This window comes from Watersipora subatra, chromosome 1 (genome assembly GCF_963576615.1).
Source record: "Watersipora subatra chromosome 1, tzWatSuba1.1, whole genome shotgun sequence".
NCBI classification, from domain to species: domain Eukaryota; kingdom Metazoa; phylum Bryozoa; class Gymnolaemata; order Cheilostomatida; family Watersiporidae; genus Watersipora; species Watersipora subatra.
In genome coordinates this window covers 74,477,537-74,501,404 of record NC_088708.1, presented here as the reverse complement: position 1 = coordinate 74,501,404, position 23,868 = coordinate 74,477,537, and the positions used below count along the sequence as shown (strand labels likewise).

Here is a 23,868-nt window from a genome sequence, read left to right as displayed (position 1 = left end):
ATTTCGCTGACTTCCAGCTGACATGCCTTCTAAACACCCTTCATTTTAGTTTGTGCGCTTATTATTGTCAACTAGAAAATTCCAGAGTTTGTTAGTATGGTAACGAGGGGAATGTCATGCGTAGGATGGCAGTCTGTCAACGACTGGGGACCACGTGAAGATTGTTGGTGCTGCTAGCAAAGGCATCATCAAACGTGAGCATCAGCACAACGCTATTGTCTACAAGTCGGCCTACACGACTAACCCATTCGACAAGATGAGTGACGAAGAACTCAAGGATTATGAAGAGGCTGTGCGGAGAGGGGAAAAGCCTCCTAAGGAGGAGGTACTGGCTGATATTCAGCAGCAGCTACAATGTAAGCATTATCTAAACTCGGCGCTATAAAATGGTTGAGACAAGGTGTCTGTCTTATTGTTACATTTAGTAGTTAGTCCAAAGATAGTGCCCACACTGCCTCCACGTACATGATTGGTTTAATACTTTGACGCTGGGATTTAAGATAATTGGGAGTGTTTTTTTTCTTCAGATCCTATGACCGCGAAACCTCTGTAACATAGTTTCGCTTTTTGTTCTCTCTCCACATTGGTTTAGGTAAGATTACAGAATTTTGACAGCTTTTGTAATGGTAGGTTTTCAGTGTAACTACGAAGCTTCATGTCGATTGGATTATTAATTCACGAGATATCGCCAAAATCCTAAAGGCGTCTCATACTGACCGAGAAATGAAAATGGCTGCTAACAGGACACTAGTTGCTAATGACACACTGATTGAAGTTCCTCGTAATGAAGGCTCGACTATAGAAAAAGCTAGAAAGACTATCAGCAGTAAAAGCTTTACACTAAAACTAGTTGCATTTCTATTCAGAAAAACGTTCACCATCTACATGTATCGAACTTGATGTACTGCGGTAATTATGTGTTTTCAGTTACCTCTTAAGTATCACCTTTTTTGAGAGAGTGAAATAAGAACTATTCACTCTATTTGATTTCTGTTTTTTTCATGGTTTTCTAGAAACTCGGACCTATAAATGGTATTCAGTTGAAAAGGATTTGTGCTATTTTAAGTGCTTCCACAGTCGATGGAAAGTGGGTAATACAGTTCATGGTCAGGGGGCCTGCTTGTATGTGCAAGACTCTGGCTACACAGTGTTAATGGAGTTACTTGCTATCACTATCATTGACGGTTACAACAAATAATATATTAGCATGTGTAGTGTGTATAAGCACACATACTGTAGAACTAAGATTAGTGCTCTGGTTTGGAGCACAACCCATCCAGAGCTAATAGAGTTGTTAATTCACTAGTTTGGAAAAGACGACCCTTTAAACGGACACTTTTTGTTAACTGGCTCATCCTTAACGTGAGACTATCATGTTACTCTCAGGCCTGCTTCCGAATTAGCCTTTGGTACAAACTAGTTGTGATAAAAGCAGTCCTTCATTAACTCATTTTCATATCTCTGAATATGCGTGTTATGAGGAATTCAACAAGTTTTTAACTACTTGTGAGTTATTTGCATAATATTGCAAGCAAGCCAGAGCTGAGCAATTTTCTTCCACAGTACTCTATAAATTCAACATAGCTTTTTATGCACAGCTGATATACTATTCCAGGTGTGTTTCTAAGCTTTTTTCACTTTTCATAGCGGAAGCCAGTACTGAGCCTGTCGAGCAGGCACCCTCCGTCGAAGAAGTCACAGCTGAGATGCAAACATCCACCATCGAATCTGAGCCAGGTATGACACAGTGTTATAAAATATGTCTTGTCTTGAGTGAGGTAAGTCTGGCTTGCCACCCTTCCCCGATTTATTTTTTCTGTGTAATTCTCTGCCCACTAGATGTGTTATCAGTTCGCTAGCATCGTGCATTCTATGTGATTCACATTGGCTTGTCTCCCCTGCATGCTGGTGTTGGCTCTATTACTATTGTGTTTTATGTCCTGCCTCTGTATCCTAAATTTTGATCCTATACCTCTGTACACCGCTGCTCTCATTTATGTGTATATGGATATACTGGCTGGCTGTGTACTCGCGTGTATTCTTAGGCAATAGCAGCAGCCTTGATGAGCCCCTAGTCAGCAGTAGTCCTATAGAACACTCCATTGCTCATACTCTGTTCATTCCAATACGTGATGCCGAGTCAACGGCAGCTTTTACAAGCAGTCATGTCAATTCCTCTCTGGAAAGAATCCCTAAGTACTATGTTCCAGGTATTCACACCGCTGCCTCTTTCACACCGACTGGTTTCTGTTAACCAGCTTAACTCTGCACCTGCCTAGTTCACATTCGTGGTGTGAAGACTTGCTAAAACTGTTTTTTCACCGTTGTTTGAGTTTGTATATCCGCACATATCTTGTACAGCCACGACTCGTTGCAGCTTCCCGCTTACCTAGTGACAAAGCTATCAACCCGGTATAACCTCTCAGGTCGATCATTCCTCTAGCCCTTCAAGTTACCTATTGGGGAAAGCTTTCGGACCAGTAATATCCAATGAACTTATGCCTTAGATCACAAGATGCTAAAACATACCGCTTATCCAATTGGCATTATGTAACATCCGTAACACTCGCTAGTCGGCTGTCCTTCCTTTGTATGATTTGCTGCTTCCACTAACAGAATGTTGGCTTTTTAACTTCCTTGGTTTTGGGACTTTTCACAATACTTTGCAATTTTTATAGAAGTACTCGTGATGTATATGTGTTGTGTTTGATTAGTAATTGTCATTGTTTTTATCTGTATGCCGGTCTGCCTTCCTATTAATAATAGCATCTTTGTGAAATCTGGATTTTTGAAGTTATCAAAGGAGATGTACTTGTTTATTGCTGGAAATTATATTTTGTTAAAAGTTGACCAAATTATGATATGAATATAATGAGTCAACTGAAACGGAGAAAGCAAGTCTAACATATCTTTGAAAGTTTGATTTGGCGTTCATCATTACCTGTCTGCCATCACAATATACAGTTACCTTATTATTTTATTATTCTTACTAACTTTGTTTCCTGGGATATGTTGCTGGCTGCATTGTACTGTTCTATCTACTAACTATCGCCTTCCCTCTCAATCTCTGCTCGCACTGGCTGCATGTTGTAATCATTATTAGCTATGAGAAGGTCTACTTCTAAAGAAACCAATATTGATGAAGCCATTAGTAAGTCCCCCACACCCGCTCCCCGCTTAAATAAAACAGGTAGGTCTAACTCGGGCTAACTAGTTGACTTGGGTTTAGCTAGCCGTTCTTCTTCCCTTCTGCCCTGTATTGTAATATGTTGTTTGCAAACCTTGCATGTTGCGTATCCATATCGGTTGAGCCTTTGCATTTTGTTGTTATTTTGCTGTTAGCTAACGCAATCTTTCTGTCAATATTGCATGCTCAGTGCCTGTATCCCTTATGTCTAGACTTAGCGCCACCTGCCATTCAACGGGGGACTGATCAGTACTCTTCTCTAAAAGCTCCAGCTAAACAAACGCCAGAACGTAAGTCTTTCCCATCACTACTTTGATGTGGATAGACAATTAGCACTAACAGTTGACTGCACAGTATATAGAGCTTGCTACGGCCGCATGTATTGCATATATTGTTGCATATTGTTATCCGCTATCTTTTTTTGGTTTGCTTGTTGTTGGCACCTTTGCGGCTGATCTATCTGCATGATATATTGTTTCCTTACCCGCATGCTTGTTTGCCTGTTATTATTTGCTTCATCCATTCAGTTGTAGACAACCAAAAGGGTAAAAGTTTTCAACGATCTAAATCTGAGCGTAAACCTAAGAAAGGTAGTGTAAAACGAACTAGTTCATTTCTTGTTGAATTATGTCCACCTGGGTAGTCAGCTAGCTATACTTAACACTTTGAAGCCTATGCCTGAATTAATGCTGGGAGTTGTTTTCTCACTTAATCCTGAAAAGACTCGGCACATATTTTCGCTTCCATTTTGTCAGCTCTCTGTTTGTCCACAACAACAAAACTGTCGGATTGTTTCTTTGGGTGTTGCTGTTATACTCCTTAACCCTTTGAACCCTGACCGTTTTTGTCAATGCGTGTCAGTAACCCTGGGCAAGCTGTCCAACGATCCAAAGTTTTAAAACTTATATTAAATATATCTAAACATACTCATAATACAATGATATTTGGTAAAACACTAGTAAAAAAGTCAGGCAACCCCCAGCAAATGTCATCAAACAAAAAAAAACAGTACTCTACCATTATTCGGGCTAAAACTAAGAGTTCATATGATTTTATAAAACTCGTAAAAACGTTTACAGTGCCATCATATCCATTGTGCACTTGTTTATCATCATTAATCATCTTAAAATATACTGGACAATTATAATGACTATCATAAAATTCTTTATTTGCATCACAATCATTTATGACCTACCAACAAACGAATTATATCGCTTTTTTTGCAATACCGTTCTAATAAAATCTGTTATTAAAACGAAGGAAGTGGGTAAAGACATTTGGCAACTATTATAAATGGAAGTGAAAATTCTGATTTAACATCCTGTGCAAGAATTAATTTGATTGGTTTCTGCTGTTACTTAGTAACAGCTTTTGTAAACAGCTTTGTAAAGCCATGTTATTGCAGGAATAGCGGCCTTTAGGGATTCTGACACAACCTACGCAATGCCGCAAAACTGGCCGTTAGGGTTTAAAGGGTTGAGTTTAAAGGAGTAAGATTGGACCTTCATTCTTCGAAATACAACCGAATGTGTGAAGGTTATTAAAATTGATCATTTTGTGAAAATGACTAATCAAAGAAAATTGTTTGCAAATTATGCCTTGAATGAGTTTCTTGTACATTAAGGCTCAGTTTTAGATTAAGATGATGATGATCCAGGTAGGTCGATTCATCCTTTGCTAAAAAATTAGACTGGTTTTGCTTAAATGGTATATTTTACCATTATACTTGCCAGAACAATTATTTTGTTGTTTGTGTCTAATAATAATTATAACTTAAGTTGAAAGAAATATATTGATCGAATCACTTCCGCTTGTTTTGTTACTTATCATAGTCAACCAACAGTATTTTAAGTTTGTTATGAGGAAGCTACTTGACAATTGAGGTTTACATAACAAAAAACTAAGAATGATTTAGCTTCAACACTCAAACTACAATACCTTGATATCAGTGCTAGTGTAGTCAAAAACCATTGTTACGTTCATGTAAATACCGTCAATATTCATACGGTAGTCCTTTCTGCAACCTGTAAGAACAACATGAAACATGTGCAACATGAACAACATGCAACATGTTCTTTCTGCAACATGAAAGAAAATCTGTCATTGATATTTCATGTTTTTGTATCAAAATCTATGATTTCAGAGGTTAAGAACATATGCCGTTTAAAAGGATTTTTCATAGTTCTTAGTTTTACAACAGCACACTGAAAATAATTAAAACTGTCCAGGATCAGGTTCCTGCAAGCATCTACAACACACAAAGCTTCAAAGTGTTAATACTCCTAATACTCTTGTTCATACTGTTAATACTCTAGGATGGAGTCTGAGCTACATCTTTACCTCTATGTCATTGTGAGCTACATATTTACCCCTATGTCATTGTGAGCTACATATTTACCTCTATGTCATTGTGAGCTACATATTTACCTCTATGTCATTGTGAGCTACATATTTACCTCTGTCATTGTGAGCTACATATTTACCTCTATGTCATTAGTCGAACATGCTAGCATATAATCTTGGCTACATGCTGACATGCTACCGCACTGACACTTAAACTTGCTAGCGAAGTAGTATACTATCGTATGAACGTGCTAACATACTATTGTATGAATGTGTTAACATACTATCGTATGAACGTGCTAACATACTATTGTATGAACGTGTTAACATGCTGACATACCAATGTACTAACATACTAATCCGTTATCATGCTGACATGCTATGGTTTAACATGCTAACACACTGACATCATATTAAAACGCTCACAGGCTAACACGGCATGTTGACATACTGTCATATTGACTCATTTACATTGTACAATGTGATGCTAGTTTATTACTTGCAGTAGCCGCTATATAAGAGTTATATATTTTAAGCAAACCTATTAAGGTCGATGTCCGGTGTGAGTGAAGCGGAAGCCTTCGTTATTCCTAATTTTGTACAGAATAAATATATATATAACTTGATTAGTTCAGTGTGACTTTCTCTGTCAAATGTGGAATCTCAGTCGCGAGAGAGAGTCCTGATTTTAAAAGTGGAAAGGTCATAGTAGCATATACCGCAGGACCAGGTTTTATATTTGTTTTCTGTTGATTGTAGGAGATAGACCAACATCTCCTGAGTCAGACCCTAATCATAACGATGATGGAGGTCATATAGATGAGAATGGAGAGGTGAATACTACTATCCTAGTTATAGCAGTTTTTTACCCACTATTTCTTGTCTTTTTGTTCCCGACTGCAATCCTCACAGCTCAAGCAGCCATGATAGCTTATTGATTAGAATGGATAACACTCTTGTCGATGCCCAAGTGCTTGCTCAGTTAAAACTTTGTTAGTCTTTGGCAATCAGTTGGATTAAATTCCTCTCAAATCTTACCAAACGAAGCGGCATTATTTAGCATTGTTATTTTTGTTTTTATTCTTTTTAATTATAATTAAATTGATAAATCATTAATTAACAAAACTATATCTCAATTATTTTTTGAAACTTTGCAGAAAAAAACATATCATTGAATGGCAGAGTTTGTGTATAAGATTAAAAGATATTATCACTGTCTCTTCATCAGTGTGATAATCTATTGTGTACCAAAAGTCAATGCACACTGATGCATTCTTATATCAGTCATTGCACAAATATAAAAGACCCGTAACATTCACAATGTAAGTAATGCATGCTTCTTCATGGTTTCTAAGTTGACCTCAATTTTTCTAAAGCTGCCACCAAGCCATGTAGCTAAAGCCATTTGTAAAAAGAATTTACTTTAACAAAAGTGAAGGCAACTTCTAAGATCTGTATGTAAATATATCCGAAGTACATACTAGCTTACTGCAGGCAGGTTGACTTGGTGGGTCGATACTTTGAACATTAAATAATGTCTCATGAATGTTGTTCGCTCGTTAATTCTGAATTGAAAACAAATATGTCGCACATCACCCCACCTTTGCCGCTCTGTATAAACATTGACCTGAAATGATTTCAGAAGGTAATAATACTTCTTGCATAGATTTTCAAATTGATCTATCTAACATGGCGCAGATCATATTGTCATGGTGACTCAGCATGTAAATACGGTGATGTTAGCTAGTAGCTGTTTCCTATAAGAACTACCTGACAATGTTTACTCTCTTGCTAAACTCGTCTGATTTTACCTTGAGAATTAATCTATGCAGGATTCGCCGTCGAAGGATGATAAGAAGAAGAAAGACAAGAAGGATAAGAAGGGACGAATGCCATCATTTTCATTCGGCAAAAAGAAAGACGCTAAAAAATCAAAAGTTCAAACCGCAGTTTAGTTTGGAAATTATGTGTCACCCAGTGACTCCTTTGGATATTGTTACACTGTCTTTTCTGGTCATGCTTTTGGGATGCCTAGTATTGCCATTATTCACCGGCAGCAGGTCATCATCTACTACTGGTAGATAACCCATCACCAGTATAGTGTACATGAGGGTTCTAGCCGTATGCATTTTAACATTTTATTCGTTATTAGATGCATAGCAGCCAGTTCTCGCGCCAGATGTCCATTTAATTAAACCTTGCTTTTGAGTTGATGAGCGCAGCCAAGCAGTTTTACAATGATACCAGATTGTTCTTACACCCTCTCTTGTGACTGGTCAGCTGTTTGGCACGCTGGGATGAATCAAGTTGGCATCGATATTTCATAACGATGAAGCGTGTATATAAAACACCTGCTTGCTAGTCAGTTCAGTTTATGTATAGGGTATAGCTGCCTGGGATACCCTGAACATGCAATCATCACTTGTTCGTTCTTTTTTGTTGCGACGCAGCTCACTGAACAGCTAAGTCGATAGCTTTTCAGTTAGCTGGCGTCTCACTCTAAAGCTAATATTTGATAAAATTGCTTGTTATTATGTGATTTCTACAATGTTTGCTTTAATGTTATTATCTTCAATGTTGATACTTCCTAGTTTAGTCCTGTTACCTTTTCTGCAGATCGCTGCGATTTAATGTACATCGGACTTATCAGTCGTTATTAATATTCTGATGATCAAGTAGGAAGATGTTTAGTGTATTGTGATTATTTACTATTTACCACTTTTAGTCGATCCTATCCAGCTCATTTTATACAATTACACATATTTGAATATCTGTGAGTATTATTTTCCCTATAATATGCTTCATCAGAGTATCAATATTATTTTACTTGCTTCTATTTTGTTTGCTGACATATTTTCTATGCCGTTTATTTAGCTACTAGGCAATAAAAGCGTCATTCATATCATGAAGAAACATTCTTCATCACGCATTTACGTGTTCCTAGTTCTTAGTCAGCGTTCATTGCCATATGGTCTAGCCTTTGTGGTCTTCACTATTTACAGAAGAACTGAGTGGATCTGTAGGGAATGCGCTTTCGGAGTCAGGCGCTAATGTCATATTATGTGATGCCGGTTCAGTGCCACTTATATAGGATGTAATTTCAGAAGTTTCGTCCGCTGATTCTACTTCAAACTCGTTTCCTACTAAATTGTTGCTTGAATCAGTTAAAACTCGTACAGCATTATCAGTCGAGGTTATTTGTATGGATGGTGACCGAGAAGTGCGAGGTGTTGTCATTGGTGCGTTATCTGACACAGAAATGTAGGGATAGAGAGAAACTCTCTCCGGTTGGATGCTAAAGTTTCTAGGGTTTTGTTCTGCTTGTCCTGACATTCTAAACTGATTTGGAGGTGGGTGTGAAACAGCCTTGTCCAGAGTATTCATGGTGGCTTCTGTTAAAAGCTGAGCTGATGCATCATGGGAGGTTTCGTCAGCTTCTAACTGTATAGCTGTACAGTTGCAGCAAACTTTCTTGTTTGTCAGCTTCTGGATGCGCTTAGTAAGGAGAAGATGATTCTGACAAGCATCCGCCAACTTATGATGCCCTGTCAGCTCACAGTCTGATTTAAGCTCCACGCTGAATGAGACATCACCAGTGATGGCATCGATTCCTATCATTGTATTGCTGTTTTTATCATCTATCTAAAAGCAATATATTTTCACTGTTCACATGCAATATTTTCTGTTGCTATTAAATGGTAGTTTGACTAATTTTGATGTTGAGATAGCCTGCTAATGTATATTAGTTTCTTATATACAATCAGATTCTAATACCTATTAAAACCTGCCAAGTAAATGTGCTACCAAGCTGCAAGACAAACCTTTTTGTTATCACGCAGCAAAATTTAATAAAAAGCTTATTTGATAACAGTGTGACCTAAAATTTTATAAGTGGGTCCACACATGGCTAACTGGCTTTAAGAACCTAATTATATTCTGAATGATTTGAGTTGCACTGCAAGCACAGAAACTAACCTTGACATTTATGTTCAAATCAGAGACGATCATCCTAATTACGCCTTCTGCAAATCCTTTAGCCAAATCTGCGAGCAAGTGGTGTTCTTTTAGTTTTTGTAACCAATCGTCAAAGTCGATGCTTAGCCGATGCATTGGAAATATCAGAGATTCATCATTGGCCCACGTAGTAGCTGTTGCCAAGTGTTCACCGATCCTAGCATTCACATAGTGAAGCTTGTGAAGTTCTAAAAGATGCTACGCCGTAATGCTAACTGTATTAAACATGAATTGATCATGAGCAGTTTAGCCAACTGCAATAACAAAGTATTTCTTTTTATAGTAGTTGTAACTTGAGTGTAGAATAAAGTTGGTTTTGAACATTTACAGAGTCTGAAACACTACTTTGTCATATCATGCTCCAAAACTTACCTAGCATACTAAAATTATCACAAACTCTTGTATTTCAAAAAGATTATTATTAAATAAAATCATAAATTTGCTACAACTTACCTTTCCATTTTGTTTGCAGTCTGCGGTTTGTTTTTACACTCCATCCTTCCGAGTGTTTTTTCAAATGTTTCATTAATTTTTTGTTGGCTTTTATTTTATTTGAGGTTTTTGGTTGTTGTGAAATCATCTTTTTTTTAATATTCCTAATGTGACTCTTCTAATTATTATTTGTCGGAGAGGCACAACAACGCTTACTTTTACACGTAGGCTGGACCAACGCTTCCGTATGCTCTACTCGTTCCAATTGTTCGGGGCATTTGTCACCTTCCTTCACTGTCCTAGTGTTAATTGTGGTGACGGTCTTTTCAGATTTTGAGGTGCTCGACTCAACCTCGTTTTCTTGGCACGACGTTGTGCAACCTGTATTTGGTTGTCGACAGTTGACCTTTGTGTCAAACCTAACTGGACCGCACTGAGGCTGGCTATTGCTCATTTGCTCATCAGTAGAACACTGGCAAGTTTTGATCGTGTCATCAATATCTGAGAGTTGAGTAGGCAAAGAAACATACAAGCTGTTAAATGTGTTTTCCAATTCCCTTGATGTCATGACTGATGTATCCATGTCGAGCATCTACCAGAATATTTAATGATGTTATTGTGTTGGTAGTAAAACAGGCTTGACAAACAATAAATACAAGTGGCTAATCTGGTTGAAGCGTGAGATATAGTACACTACATACTCTGTCAAAATGGTGGATCAGTGGATATTTGGTTCCTCTAACAGTCAATGCCAAAGCGTCAATCCACTTCCCAGAGGCACCAGACATGTTTATATGTCTATGGACAACAGTACAGCTGACACAGCATCTTATGTTATTTCTAGACTCATGTCTTGCACAGATATTCAAAGATATCTCTACCACCTTTCCAAAAAAAATGTTTTTAGTGATGAATGGAGAGTAAGTTGGAAAATTGTAGAAGTGCTATTAAATGGTAAAGTTGATATCAAAAATTTCTAACATGAGATTGTTGGACAAATGGGAAGCTGTAGTGATTATTACTAGTTGGTTATAACCGGTTGATGTGTTCACAAATACTGTATATTATTCTGTAAGAGATGGGCAGGGCATTTACTAATACGGTGTAATAGATGATAAAGATTACATAATCAGTCACTCGTCATTTGATTAGTTTTTTTGTATTCATTTTGTGAAGCAGGAACTTTTGAGGTGTCAGAATTAAATGTTCTTCTATTCTTATATTATTATTCTTATTAATGTTTAGGTAATAAAAATAAAATAGGTTTCTATGATGCGATAGTTTTATTTATGTTTCCTACTATCAGTTGGTATCTAATAATTGTAACATTCAGTTACTGTAGTAGTTACTAGCCGATTATTAGAGGTTTATGATTATACGGGTCTATCAGATCTATATTGACAAAGGAAGGATGTGTTGAGCAGCGGCTAGCAAAAAGAAAAACTTAGGTTTCTGTTAGTAATGTTAGTCAGTAATGATGATTGCATTATTCCTTTTCGCCCAAGTACGTTTATATATTTGGAGAATATATCGAAATTAAATTAGAGATATAAATAAGCAAACATTAGGATAAGTGTATATAGTTCTTGCATGAATAATCATCAATTATCTATGGTAAAGCCATCGATAACACTAAAGTGATTTTTATGTGTACGCCAAGGCTGTTGTTAGTCACTGTGCTTAAAATGCTGCTTTTATTTAATGCGTATGCAGATTATATTTAATAAAATTAAAATTCAATTTTTGTGCACATTTTAGAGAATTGAGCTAATAAAACTTATTTATCTCTTGTGTGTAGTATGAAGAATTTAAGCAAGTAATTCTAACATTTATCTCTTGAAAGACTTAGAAAGAAATCAAGCGGGTTTGTTAAAGTAATATTTACCTCTTGCATATAATTTCTAAAAACGATCATCATTCTGTTAAGGTCACCAACTCCTTTTTCTAAATATGTTTCTATTAGAAAGTGTGGAAATATTTTATCAAATTCGCTCCAATAATCCCGTGCTTCTTCGTAACTCTTGGCCATAACAAATTTTGGACCAAGCACCTGCTCATACTTTATCTTATCCTCATTCCGATAGGACGTCTCGCCTTGTTGAAATAAAGTACACGTAGTTGATTAAAGATAGACATATCATAACCTAGATTCCAATTAATATTCATGAAGCTCACTCCATAAAAATGCTCGAAGCACGAAAATGACATATCCCCTAGATAGGCATATATGCTGTGATATGCAATAGCAATACATTTATGTATGTGCCTCCTTATAACTTAAAAATCTCAACTTGAGAGAAAAGCATGGTGCAATTCAGATTCACTTTCTGTGAGTCATTATTTTTATAAATAGTTCAAATTATGTAATTATGGAAAATTGATTTCAGTGGTGTTGATTACCTCCACTTGGCCAGTTAGAAGGCTCTATTCCACAGGCTTCTAGCATTACCATTCGGAATACATGAGTCGCAGTACGTGCAAATGCAGGATATGCTGTTTTAGCACTATTGCCAAATTTTTCTTTTCCTTTGGCACCTTCCATTCCTAACAGCCAAGCTTTTTGTATACTTGAAGTCTAAAATATGGCTTCAGGTGATACAAAGTATTGTCTCTATTACCTATCAGAGTTGAAATAATTGTAAATGTATTGCGCAACCAATGTAAGTGAAGCGTTTTCTATTCAAGTCTTCAGTATGCTTCAGTATATGTAATTCATGTAATGACACTCATTTCATTCCTTGGCAATTCCTGCAGCCCACGTTAAATTGATCATAATTTATTATAATGAACAACTTGTTAATGATTCAACCTGCTACATTCAAGTATGACAAATGTGGACTTGCTGTTATGAATTGCTGCAATACCAAAAGGTTGTACTTTTGGGGACCTGACTATACTTCATAGTGACATTCTATAGTGCTGCCCTAAGTTCCACAACACCTTAAACTTATGTCAGAGAATAGAACTTATAATCGCGTTATCAGTCTATATTATTTCACTTTTGGGCAGACAACTCGCAAAACTTAGCTGGTGTCAGCCAGTGCGATTACTTTTATCATATGAAATCATCATGCATGGTCAACCATGTAACTTGCCTGGAGGCGGCATGATGCCTGTAGCTCTTTTAATACATAGAGAGCAAGAGAAGACGATGGATCACTCTGAAAGCACATGATCTCTGGCCATGGACTGTAACAAGGTGGTGGTGGGCGGGATGAACACATGTTAGCCTGTGATACTATGGCAAGTGAGTAATTAGTTCAGATTTACATACTCCACAGCTCTGTTTTCTGGCTAGCAGACCGTGTGCTACTTTACTTACTGGATAAACACAGTTCCAGCAAAGAATGCTACTAATTCGCTTTGTTATTTCTGATATGTAAAAAATTATAAATGAAAAATTTGCTATTTAAAAATATAATTCTGTTAAATAGATCAGTCATGAAAAAAAGTAAAAATTGTCCTAACTGCAGAACACAGAAATAACACAGAAAAAACTCGGAGAAAACCAGCCATTTTAGAGCCTACCTAAGGCTCATAGGTATGGCAGTGTTGATGACAGTAGTAAGTCTTGCACACAAGAGTGGCAGTGCATGGGCGGTGCCAGCGCTAGGGATTGCGCATAAGAGTGGCAGTGCATGGGTGATGCCAGCCATAGGGCTTGCGCATATAGGTGTAGAGTCGTATGGGCTATGCAGGGCTATGTAGGGTTAGAATTGCAAATATAACAAAGCACTACCCACCGGGCTACAGCATAACAGCTTTTACAAGCAAAAATGTTTGTCAATGTCATTGGAAAAATCCTCAAATTAAGTCAGCTAAACACTGCAAGATCTATGTTAGTGGTGCAAAAAGTGCGCTTAATTTCTGACTAGTGCAATTCAGTCAATACAATGCAACCAACAAACGTCACATGCACAACAAAGGAAAACGTGGGAGTGCGTAGTCCCTATACATGGGAGAAACTGCTTCGCTATCTAAGTGCCAGAGCAATGATGGAGAATATTGCATACAGTAGCTGTCAAGATGTCCTAGCACGCTCGACATCGAGACTTTCTTGGAGCTTCGGCTTCATCTATATGTATGCCAGAGGCTAGAATAAAAAGGGTAAACCATAAACCACTGCGAAAAGTAAAACTGTGAAGAGTGCTAGCAGAATACTAAAATGAGTATATACGCGTAGACTCTAACAGAATAATAGCAACATCTAAACGTGAAGCTAGACCACCAACTGAAAATAATCTGCCCATTTAAAACATTTGAAGAAGACAATGAAATAAATTAGAAGCATTTTAATAAGAGGCGCGTGGGTTGTTATTAATATTAGAACCATGCAATTTTGACAGAGTAGACTGAAAAATATGAAAATATTAAAAGCCTTCCATGTATTTTTTGCAACTGCATTAACTTTGAACCCAGTTTCGTTGTTAAAGAATAGAGAAAGCATAATATTATTATGCTTTATTATTCATCTTGAGGTGTTGACTGATGTTCTAAAAAAAGAATCAAGGAGATTGACCAACCAGAAGCTGAGATATAGCCAGCCAAACACAGGTCTACCAAAAAACATAAGTGTTTTAGTAATCATCAATATATGACGTATGAAATCGACTTGTGTGCCATTGGTCAATTAAGCCAACTAATGCGCTCTCCTATAACAATCACGGCGTTTTAATTGGTGTTATCCCTGGAAGTATAGAACAATCAAATTGGGCCTAACAATCATCGCTCCTAAAATTCCGAACCAGTCCCTCTGACGTGTAGATTAGTTTTAGCATAAAATAATTACACGCATCTATTATTTCGCAACATTTCGCTATCTTGCTAGTTCAGCTCAGTTTTGTTGTTCTCCTACTTAGCTTCCCTATTCAGACTCATCTTTAGCGTTGTTCAGATTTTTTAACTATAGCTAATAAATGGAATCAATTAAATCAATCATCAATCTCGGTTATCATTTGGAATTTTCTACAAATTATATTAGTTACACCATTCATTCTATACGCAGTTATATTATTATTTTGTATAATATGCATTATGAATATTATATAAATCATAAAAAATAATCATAGATAAGATAATAGATCAATAGAAAAATCAAAGCAAAAGTTATCGTTTTCTTTTCTTATAGCAAGAGCAGCACGGTCAAGTTAGTCTTTTTAATATTATGGCTGTAGTGAACTTCCAGTCTGTTAATAGTGACGATAATCATGAAAATCAACTGAATGCTGCAGTAGATACACACTAGAAAAATGATGAAGGAACAAAAAGTCCCATTCCTATTTCTTATTCTAAACAAACTGCAACTCGCGGATATCGCATATAGACTATACACGCGCCGTTCGTTGAACAGATGATCTTCGGAGCATATCCGTGGAGATCGAGTTAAAGTTTGAAGCACAATAGTCAAAATCTGCTCTTCTGCTTTGAAAAATCATGGCGAGGGGTTATGGGCAAATGCCTTTACCACACAATATTTGGATGATTTTCCTGAGAAACCAGAGCTAGTATGTAAATTATTTACTATCGCGAGAAGCGTTTCACATCTCGTAGCCAAAACAATCATTATACATAACGGCGGTAAGGGTGCACAACTCCGGCACATGACCATTAAGTCGATTTTATACGTCACAGTTTTCGGGATTTTCGAAGGGTTTTCCTCTCATTCTTTATTAGGTAGACCTGTGTTTGGCTGTCTATATCTCAGCTTCTAGTGGGTCAATCTCCTTGATTTTTTTTTAGAACATCAGTCAACACCTCAAGATAACTATTAAAGCATAATAATATTATGCTTTCTCTATTCTTTAAGCATAAACAAATTTAAGTAAATCTACAGATGGTTGCAATGGGTCGGACAATGTATTATTAAAGACTGGGCTATAAGTTCATCTATTGAGGAGTTATACTCTCCCGTCATTTTTTACAACTATTAAGCTTGCCCAAATACTGAGCCCTAAAAACAATATGAGCATATTTTATGAACTTAATCACGTGTTGCAAGTCTATGAATCATGCTTCTGACAACTAAATTACTTTAAAAGCCATTACTGACATGGGTTAATAGACAGACAACTCCAACTTATGAAGAATTATCAAAACAATTGAGGATGTTATACTAATACTTACAAGCAAGAGGAAGTTGTGATTTTGATGATAGGAAGTCTTCTGCTATTTTGTAAAATAATTTATCTGCAAAAAGAAGTAACATGCATTTTTAGACAGGAAGTTGTGAAGATAATTAATATATAAATCGACTGAACAAATAAACAGAACTTGATGTGTGTCATATATTTACATGTATCTGTTTTATTGTATTGGTTATAGTTAGTTCATTGTGTTTTACATTGTGTTTTACTTTTTGTTTTACTCAGAGTTTTCCTTGTATTACCTGGCCAGTTCAATTTAACTTGCTCAACTTAATTTAACTTGCTTAACTTAATTTAACTTGCTTAACTTGATACAACTTGCTTAACTTAATTCAACTTGCTTAACTTAATTCAACTTGCTTAACTTAATACAACTTGCTTAACTTAATACAACTTGCTTAACTTAATTCGACTTGCTTAACTTAATTCGACTTGCTTAACTTAATTCGACTTGCTTAACTTAATTCGACTTGCTTAACTTAATTCGACTTGCTTAACTTAATTCGACTTGCTTAACTTAATTCGACTTGCTTAACTTAATTCGACTTGCTTAACTTAATTCGACTTGCTTAACTTAATTCGACTTGCTTAACTTAATTTAACTTGCTTAACTTAATACAACTTGCTTAACTTAATTCAACTTGCTTAACTCAATTCAACTTGCTTAACTTAATTCAACTTGCTTAACTTAATTCAACTTGCTTAACTTAATTCAACTTGCTTAACTTAATTCGACTTGCTCAACTTAATTCGACTTGCTTAACTTAATTCAACTTGCTTAACTTAATTTTATTTGCTCAACTTAATTCAACTTGCTAAACTTAATTCAACTTGCTCAACTTAATTCAACTTGCTCAACTTAATTCAACTTGCTTAACTTAATACAACTTGCTTAACTTAATTCAACTTGCTTAACTCAATTCAACTTGCTCAACTTAATTCAACTTGCTTAACTTAATACAACTTGCTTAACTTAATTCAACTTGCTTAACTTAATTCAACTTGCTTAACTTAATTCAACTTGCTTAACTTAATTCGACTTGCTTAACTTAATTCGACTTGCTTAACTTAATTCAACTTGCTTAACTTAATTCAACTTGCTTAACTTAATTCAACTTGCTTAACTTAATTCAACTTGCTCAACTTAATTCAACTTGCTCAACTTAATTCAACTTGCTTAACTTAATTCAACTTGCTTAACTTAATACAACTTGCTTAACTTAATTCGACTTGCTTAACTTAATTCGACTTGCTTAGCTTAATTCGACTTGCTTAACTTAATTCGACTTGCTTAACTTAATTCAACTTGCTTAACTTAATTCGACTTGCTTAACTTAATTCGACTTGCTTAACTTAATTCAACTTGCATAACTTAATTCAACTTGCTTAACTTAATTCAACTTGCTTAACTTAATTCAACTTGCTAAACTTAATTCAACTTGCTTAACTTAATTCAACTTGCTTAACTTAATTCAACTGCTTGCAATAAATTTAATGCTATCAAAATGAATATCTCAATCAACTAGTAGTAGGAACAACAAAACGGAGAGGAATTTTTGGAATCTCTCGCTGCTTTTACTGTAACTGTAAACAATTAAAGATAGTAGACTAAAGTAAATTCTCAAACCTAATGCTAGCTCCACAAAAACCTGAGGTTAAAAATCGGCATCTGCAAAGACACAGAGAAAAGCTGACTTCACCGCCAAGCCATACCTATATTCTCTCCTGTCTTGCTTGATGTCTCAAACAAGTGAGCATGAAATTCATCCGCGTAATCTGTTGCGTCGTGAATATCAACTTGTCGTTTCGCAGAACCATCATCGACAAGGTCTTTTTTAGTTGCACAAAGATATATTCTACAATCCTGTTACAATACAGAATATCCTGAACAAATAAGGAAGTGATATGAAGCTGAAGATATTTCACTTTGATATTATAAAATATAGCTAAATGTTATTAGTATTTGTCTGATGACCTTCATGCAATTGGCATCAGGGCTAGTAGTTCGGGTTAGCTTCTTCATGGTAAAACATGTTGTTACTTTATCAAAGGACAAGAAAATTGGCATAATTTACTTAACAAATAACAATAATAACAATATGGCAACTTATTTATATTTAATTATCTATATTTAATTATACATAAATGATACATAGTTAGCATATAATGCAGTTATTTGACTTATTTCTTTAAAAGTTATTGAAGGTTTGAGGGATGCGAAACAGCTTTAACAAAATAGTATGTATTCTTACAAGAGTATTTGCTCTACCACACAACGGTTTTAGAGTACAGTGTAGGAAGCAAATCTTAATATAAACTAATGTTATGTTATATGCAGCTGTTCACACCATATAGCTGGTGTGAACAGCAACCATTAAAATATTTGAAAAAGTAAAATAACAGCAGAAATTACATTCAGAATAATATTTTAATAAAATCGTACATTTACTCTTACTTCTGATTCATAATCTTGGATAATTGTTCATGTTAAAACACAACCACATTCAATGTGAAAGCCAGCATCGATGCACTAGCTGTTGTTTGTGGCATTAACTAAAATCTTTCTGATTTCTAAATCTTACTGAATCTTAAATATTCTTACATGTTTTCAGAAGACCTATGAGCAAAGATGGTCAGCTATTTGTATGTCAATTGTCCGCTCTCAATTGAAACAAGAAAACATAACTCCTAATAAAATGCCATGTGATTAGGCTCACATCATGTTTACAATTAAAAAGGTTTAGACATAATTATGGAGAAATCCTAAAAGTTTTCAAGTGTAAATATTTTATCTAGGAAGACGAGTTGTGGTGGCTGATACGAGTTGTGGTGAGGAATACATAACGATGAAGGTGAACTAAGGCGGTTGAAAGGCTGGTGAAAGACTGAATATTGAGTTAGTATTATAGTAGCTGTCAGAGAACTTATAGTCAATCAACTCAAGCAGACTTGTTTTGCTATATGCGCATGATAATAAATCATATATTAATTGTATTTTATTTTTTCATGAAGTAAGACAATTGCTAAAACAATTCACCCTACAAATCATTGATGAAGGCGCCACGTGCACAATAGCCTGGCTAATCGAGGTGCGGAGCCCAGTTGGCAGGCAGTGAGTAGAGCGTGATTATTAGATTGAAAAATCACTGAAATTAAAAAAGGGCCGTGCTGGTGTATACTAGACTATAATCATGTCCATTTCACTGAAAATTTGATCACTTGATCATTCAACAACACTTGATCATTCAACAACACTTGATCATTCAACAACACTTACTCATTTAAACGAAGCGATCTTTTAGTATTAGCCACCCAGAAACTTACCAAATAATCAGTTGAAATTCAGGTTGCTCGTGTTCAATTCTCGAATAGCTACTCAGTTACTAGGTTAGACGATGACAGTCTACTAACCATTTCATTCTTCCTCAACTCCTGCACCCAAAATCGCACTCGGTCAAAACTGGACCTATCAGTGAGGTCATAGCAGACTATCGCAGCCTTAGCTCCTCTGTAGTAAATCCGACTCATAGCTTCATAACGCTCACTTCCTGCCGTGTCCTACAAATCATCTGACATCACTGAGCAGAGCTCAATACTTGTTTCATATTTGCCTATAAACTAGCAAATCTGAACATTTCTCTATATGACTAGCAAATGCTCCATAAAACAATAAAATGAAAAAGCAAAAGAGAAGTGCATGACTGTACAATATAGAGAAATCCTAGACAAGAATCTTGCTTGTCTAGGATTTCTCCTGACAACTTGAGGAAACCATCAGAGAACAATGTGAAACTCTGGTATATCTTTTTATCGTTGGTTTAGCAGATAACAGCATCATGAACAAGCAAAGCGACAAAGTATAGCAGACTATGTCAAAAGCTTTCATGACATAAAACCAATGACATTCCCAAATAATCTGCTTCATAACGTCAAGGAAAAGCCTTTGAAACATGAAAAATCATTTAGCCTAAATCCAGCGCGTGAGCAAAATGCACAGGGTATCGCTTGAAAGAATGCCATCTGTGTTAGATTTAACATGCGTTGAAAACGAAACTGCAAACGGTGAAGCAAATATCTCATTATAAGGCTAAAGTCATTAATCCCAAGCAAATTCCCTATGCTAAAGGATATCTATTAGTCTAAGATGGATATACCGCACAGAGATATCTCTAGCAAAAGAGCTGATCGGTGAGAATGAATGGATAGAACATGTCCCGTGTCAGAGGTGTGTTCGACAAACACAGCAAATCAACTTTATTAAGTGTTACAGTCATACAAATTGCACTCACCCATATATCTATCACTCTGAACTAATACAAGTTACACTCCCCCATATATCTATCACTCTGAACTAATACAAGTTACACTCCCCCATATATCTATCACTCTGAACTAATACAAGTTACACTCCCCCATATATCTGCCACTCAGAACTAATAGAGGCTGCACTCACCCATATACCCATGACTAAAGATTTTCCGTTTATAACCATCCGCTTAGCCGCAAAGGCAGCACCAACCGTCTACAATGTATAAAATTATGAACAATCTCAAAGTATAATATAAATAGTAGCCAGCCAACAAACGAAACAAACTTTATCAAGTCAGTCTTTATTATAGAGAGTCAGGAGACGTGACATGTATAGTAGGAAGTCAGAGAATACATCTATTATAGTCTGTAGTGCAAAACATCGCTAACATGCACACTGAGTACCACAAAAGAATAGTTCTCTCATTGAGCTAGCTATATCGCCTGGAGTGAAGAAAAATACACATTTGACAATAATAGAGAGAAACACTAAACCTATTGAATCAAAGGCTATCAGCAGGTGCTCTAAACACCTATGCTATGCGTTCACCACCTCCAACCTAACAACAATGGTTAAATCGTTAAAACAAAAAAAAATGCATGACAAGATACACTTGCCATGCCTAATGCGGTAGGGTTGATGCAGTGGAACTGATCAGCAACAGCTAAGGTTGCCAAACAGAATACTCAAGCTAAATCTTCAGTCTTAAAAAATGAGCCCACCAAACCAAATAGGCTACTTCTCCCAGATTGAACTAGATAGATATCTTTAGTGTCATTTGCATGATAACCAGAAAAGTACCACATCACGTTTTTATAAACTAGTAACTAGACCCTCTAGTTCCGTATAACCAGACATGAGATTGATATGGAAAGTGTTAGGCCTGGTTTTCAACGAGCCGTCAATAAGTGAAATATGAAACTTCTTCCTAGAAAGGTGCAGAGCTAACTCATCCACTTTTCACACTGTTAGTAGAAACGTGTCTAATATTATGCCATAGTTCTATACCTACACTCATGAATGAAACACGTTGAGACATGCAGTATAAGAATCACACAGTAACAGAACACATCTCACTGCAAGATACAGCAACAAACAATAGTAGTGTGAAAGGGGGCATGAAAGATACGCTACGCATATTACATACAGTGCTCTCTGTAGTCAGAAAGTCCTCGTAGACACACCTTCTTGTAATAGAAGTTTTGCCAATGTTACTTTTACCGAGAATAATAACCTTCATTGAACCACGAGCGTCGGCTACTAGATTAGAAGGACAAGCGCGTCTCTGTCTCACGCTCATAATGAGAGCTGCCCTGTCAATGGTGGCTATGACAAAGCGATGCCTACTCTACGAGCTGTTACTGGGTAGATAGCGACCAACTGATTAAACAATAAGATATCAGAGGGCAATCTGTCTAGGCAAGTGATAAACAAGGTCGGCAAAGCTGCTTAACCCGTAATCACAATAGTGGTCAGGACTGTCTGAATCATTGACATAATACATCTGTGAAATTTCATTGCCAGTCTAAATTTGTTCATCCATATGTTTAAAAAGCTGAGCTAATCTGATAAGACCATGGCATCATCTTTTACATTTCTGAAGAGCAGCGCCTCTTCTGACTAAAACTATGATAATAGTTGTAAAATAATGTATTAATAAGCATTCAAGGGATGTAATGAGATAAACAGACGCAGGACTACTTACAGCTTGGTAGTTTGCATTATCATTATATTTAGAGTGCAGATATCTTTGCACAAGACAAGTTTTCCCTGTATACTCCTTTCCAAGAAGGACAGTCTTCATATCCACCTTACTTCCAGCCATACCTGCCCATCAGAAGCAGCGACAAAGCCTCAACCAATAGCATACCCTCTGTCCTTTACAGCAATTTTGATAAAGAGTAGCTGAAAAACCTCACAGCGATTTCGCTGTATATAAACAGATATTACCATAATATTAATTATAGTTATATATATTATAATTGCTTAATAATATAAAAAATTATATTATTAAGAAATTTTGCTGTATTTGCAGTATTTCTTCAAGGAGTGAAATTTTGTAGTCAGAAACGCTTATATGAATAAATCTACAAAAAAGATGTCATCCGCGGTTTAGCATTTAGTTTCTACTGTTGTATCTCACAGGATAAAATACATGAAAATACGCACTACAAAAGGCTGATAGTGAACTATTCTATAACTGGTCACATTGCACTATGAAGCAAAGCCAACATAGTAGCTTTTACAGTAGATTGCAACGTGCAACAAAAAAGAAACGATAACATCAATAAAATAAAACAAATGAAAAGCGCAATCCAATTATGAAATAAATTCTGACCTTATCTCTAAATGTTTACGCAAAGCTTAAATGTAGATCTTAGACTTTAACTAGCACAGTATCCAATTGGCTCATATCCGAGCTTATATTGGTCTGCATTTCATATAGGTAATGATAAATATAATTCCTTTATACGTATTTATTTAGATGTTTAGTTATCATGTGATTTGTAATAGTTGAGATAATATTAAGCTTACTGCTACAAAGTATGCAGTCAAGTATAAAATGGGTCTATTCATAAATAAATAGATTTTTTGGCAAAATTTCAAAACAGTAATTTCATTAAAATAATGCTTCACATATGAAGTATACATACCAAACCCTAAAATAGAAAAGAATTGTGAAGGTAGAGCTCCTCTATCATGTTTTAATAGTTTGCTAAAGTTAGTGTATATGTACAAATAACTTTAAAGTCATAATGGCAAGATAGAGATGCTTGTACATGGTATACATATTACTCTGAACACAAATATCTAGTTGTAATGGATTTCACCATGGCTTTGCTGCCCATGAATGCGTAAATTAGTGTTGTGTGCACTAATCTATTGGTGTGGGATTCTTTTATAAGTTGGCATGCTTTGAGTAACAATGGTGACAGGAAACATCAATAAGTTTCTACTACACTTGTATTGTTAGTTCAAAATTAGTAGTAATTTGTTTTCAACAGTAACTTTTTATGCTGTACCTTTAACTAATTTCAGTTTTGCTCAAAGTTGCACATATTTCCAAAATTTGCGTCCCCGCTGTTACACTGTCACCATTGTTACACCCCTCAACTTATATGATTATAGGATTCATTTGAGTGAATTTCACATTTAACAGTAATTTGCGGTGTTGTTGATGTTCTCATGTACGAGTTACTCATTATATTGTAAATTTAAGCCATTGTGGGAACTTAACAAGCTTCTTCAAGCAAGTTAGCCTACGGTTGCTGCCTTACAAATGTATTACTAAAACTTGTGACTCCGATACTGATAATGGTTCAAAATTTAATCAAATCTACTTATGTAGTAACTTGTAACAAGTGCTTGAAACAGAATATTGTTAGGTGGAAAGTCTGCTGGTCATTTCTGCTTTCAACATGGGTAAGACAACATCAGCA

At 35.9% G+C, this 23,868-nt stretch overlaps 2 protein-coding genes and 1 long non-coding RNA gene across 9 annotated transcripts in view; 1 reads left to right on the top strand and 2 right to left on the bottom strand.

The window, feature by feature from the left end:
- Positions 1-8,443, top strand: part of LOC137385763 (protein hu-li tai shao-like) — a 33,060-nt gene extending 24,617 nt beyond the window's left edge. For 3 of the 7 annotated variants that reach the window (XM_068072306.1, XM_068072304.1, XM_068072305.1), the window contains 7 exons: positions 125-356; positions 1,648-1,737; positions 3,104-3,190; positions 3,400-3,477; positions 3,715-3,777; positions 6,290-6,363; positions 7,363-8,443. In XM_068072306.1, coding sequence (XP_067928407.1) covers positions 125-356; positions 1,648-1,737; positions 3,104-3,190; positions 3,400-3,477; positions 3,715-3,777; positions 6,290-6,363; positions 7,363-7,485 — 747 coding nt within the window. In that variant the 3' untranslated portion in view covers positions 7,486-8,443. The remainder of the gene's footprint in view (positions 1-124; positions 357-1,647; positions 1,738-3,103; positions 3,191-3,399; positions 3,478-3,714; positions 3,778-6,289; positions 6,364-7,362) is intronic. The other 4 variants (XM_068072308.1, XM_068072307.1, XM_068072309.1 and 1 more) reach the window with 4 other exon arrangements.
- A 2,310-nt stretch (positions 8,444-10,753) lies between these two features.
- LOC137385922 (uncharacterized) lies at positions 10,754-12,541 on the bottom strand. The gene is made up of 3 exons (XR_010977807.1): positions 12,377-12,541; positions 11,862-12,070; positions 10,754-10,860 (listed from the first exon to the last, which is right to left on the bottom strand). It is a non-coding gene; the product is annotated as an uncharacterized lncRNA (long non-coding RNA).
- A 786-nt stretch (positions 12,542-13,327) lies between these two features.
- On the bottom strand, positions 13,328-22,253 carry LOC137400021 (ras-related protein Rab-24-like). Its single transcript, XM_068086324.1, has 6 exons — positions 22,134-22,253; positions 20,573-20,641; positions 19,531-19,677; positions 17,833-17,983; positions 16,100-16,162; positions 13,328-14,069 (listed from the first exon to the last, which is right to left on the bottom strand). The coding sequence occupies exons 1-6, from the start codon at positions 22,251-22,253 to the stop codon at positions 14,008-14,010; spliced, it is 612 nt and encodes a 203-aa protein (XP_067942425.1). The 3' UTR covers positions 13,328-14,007.
- Positions 22,254-23,868: the final 1,615 nt, after the last annotated feature.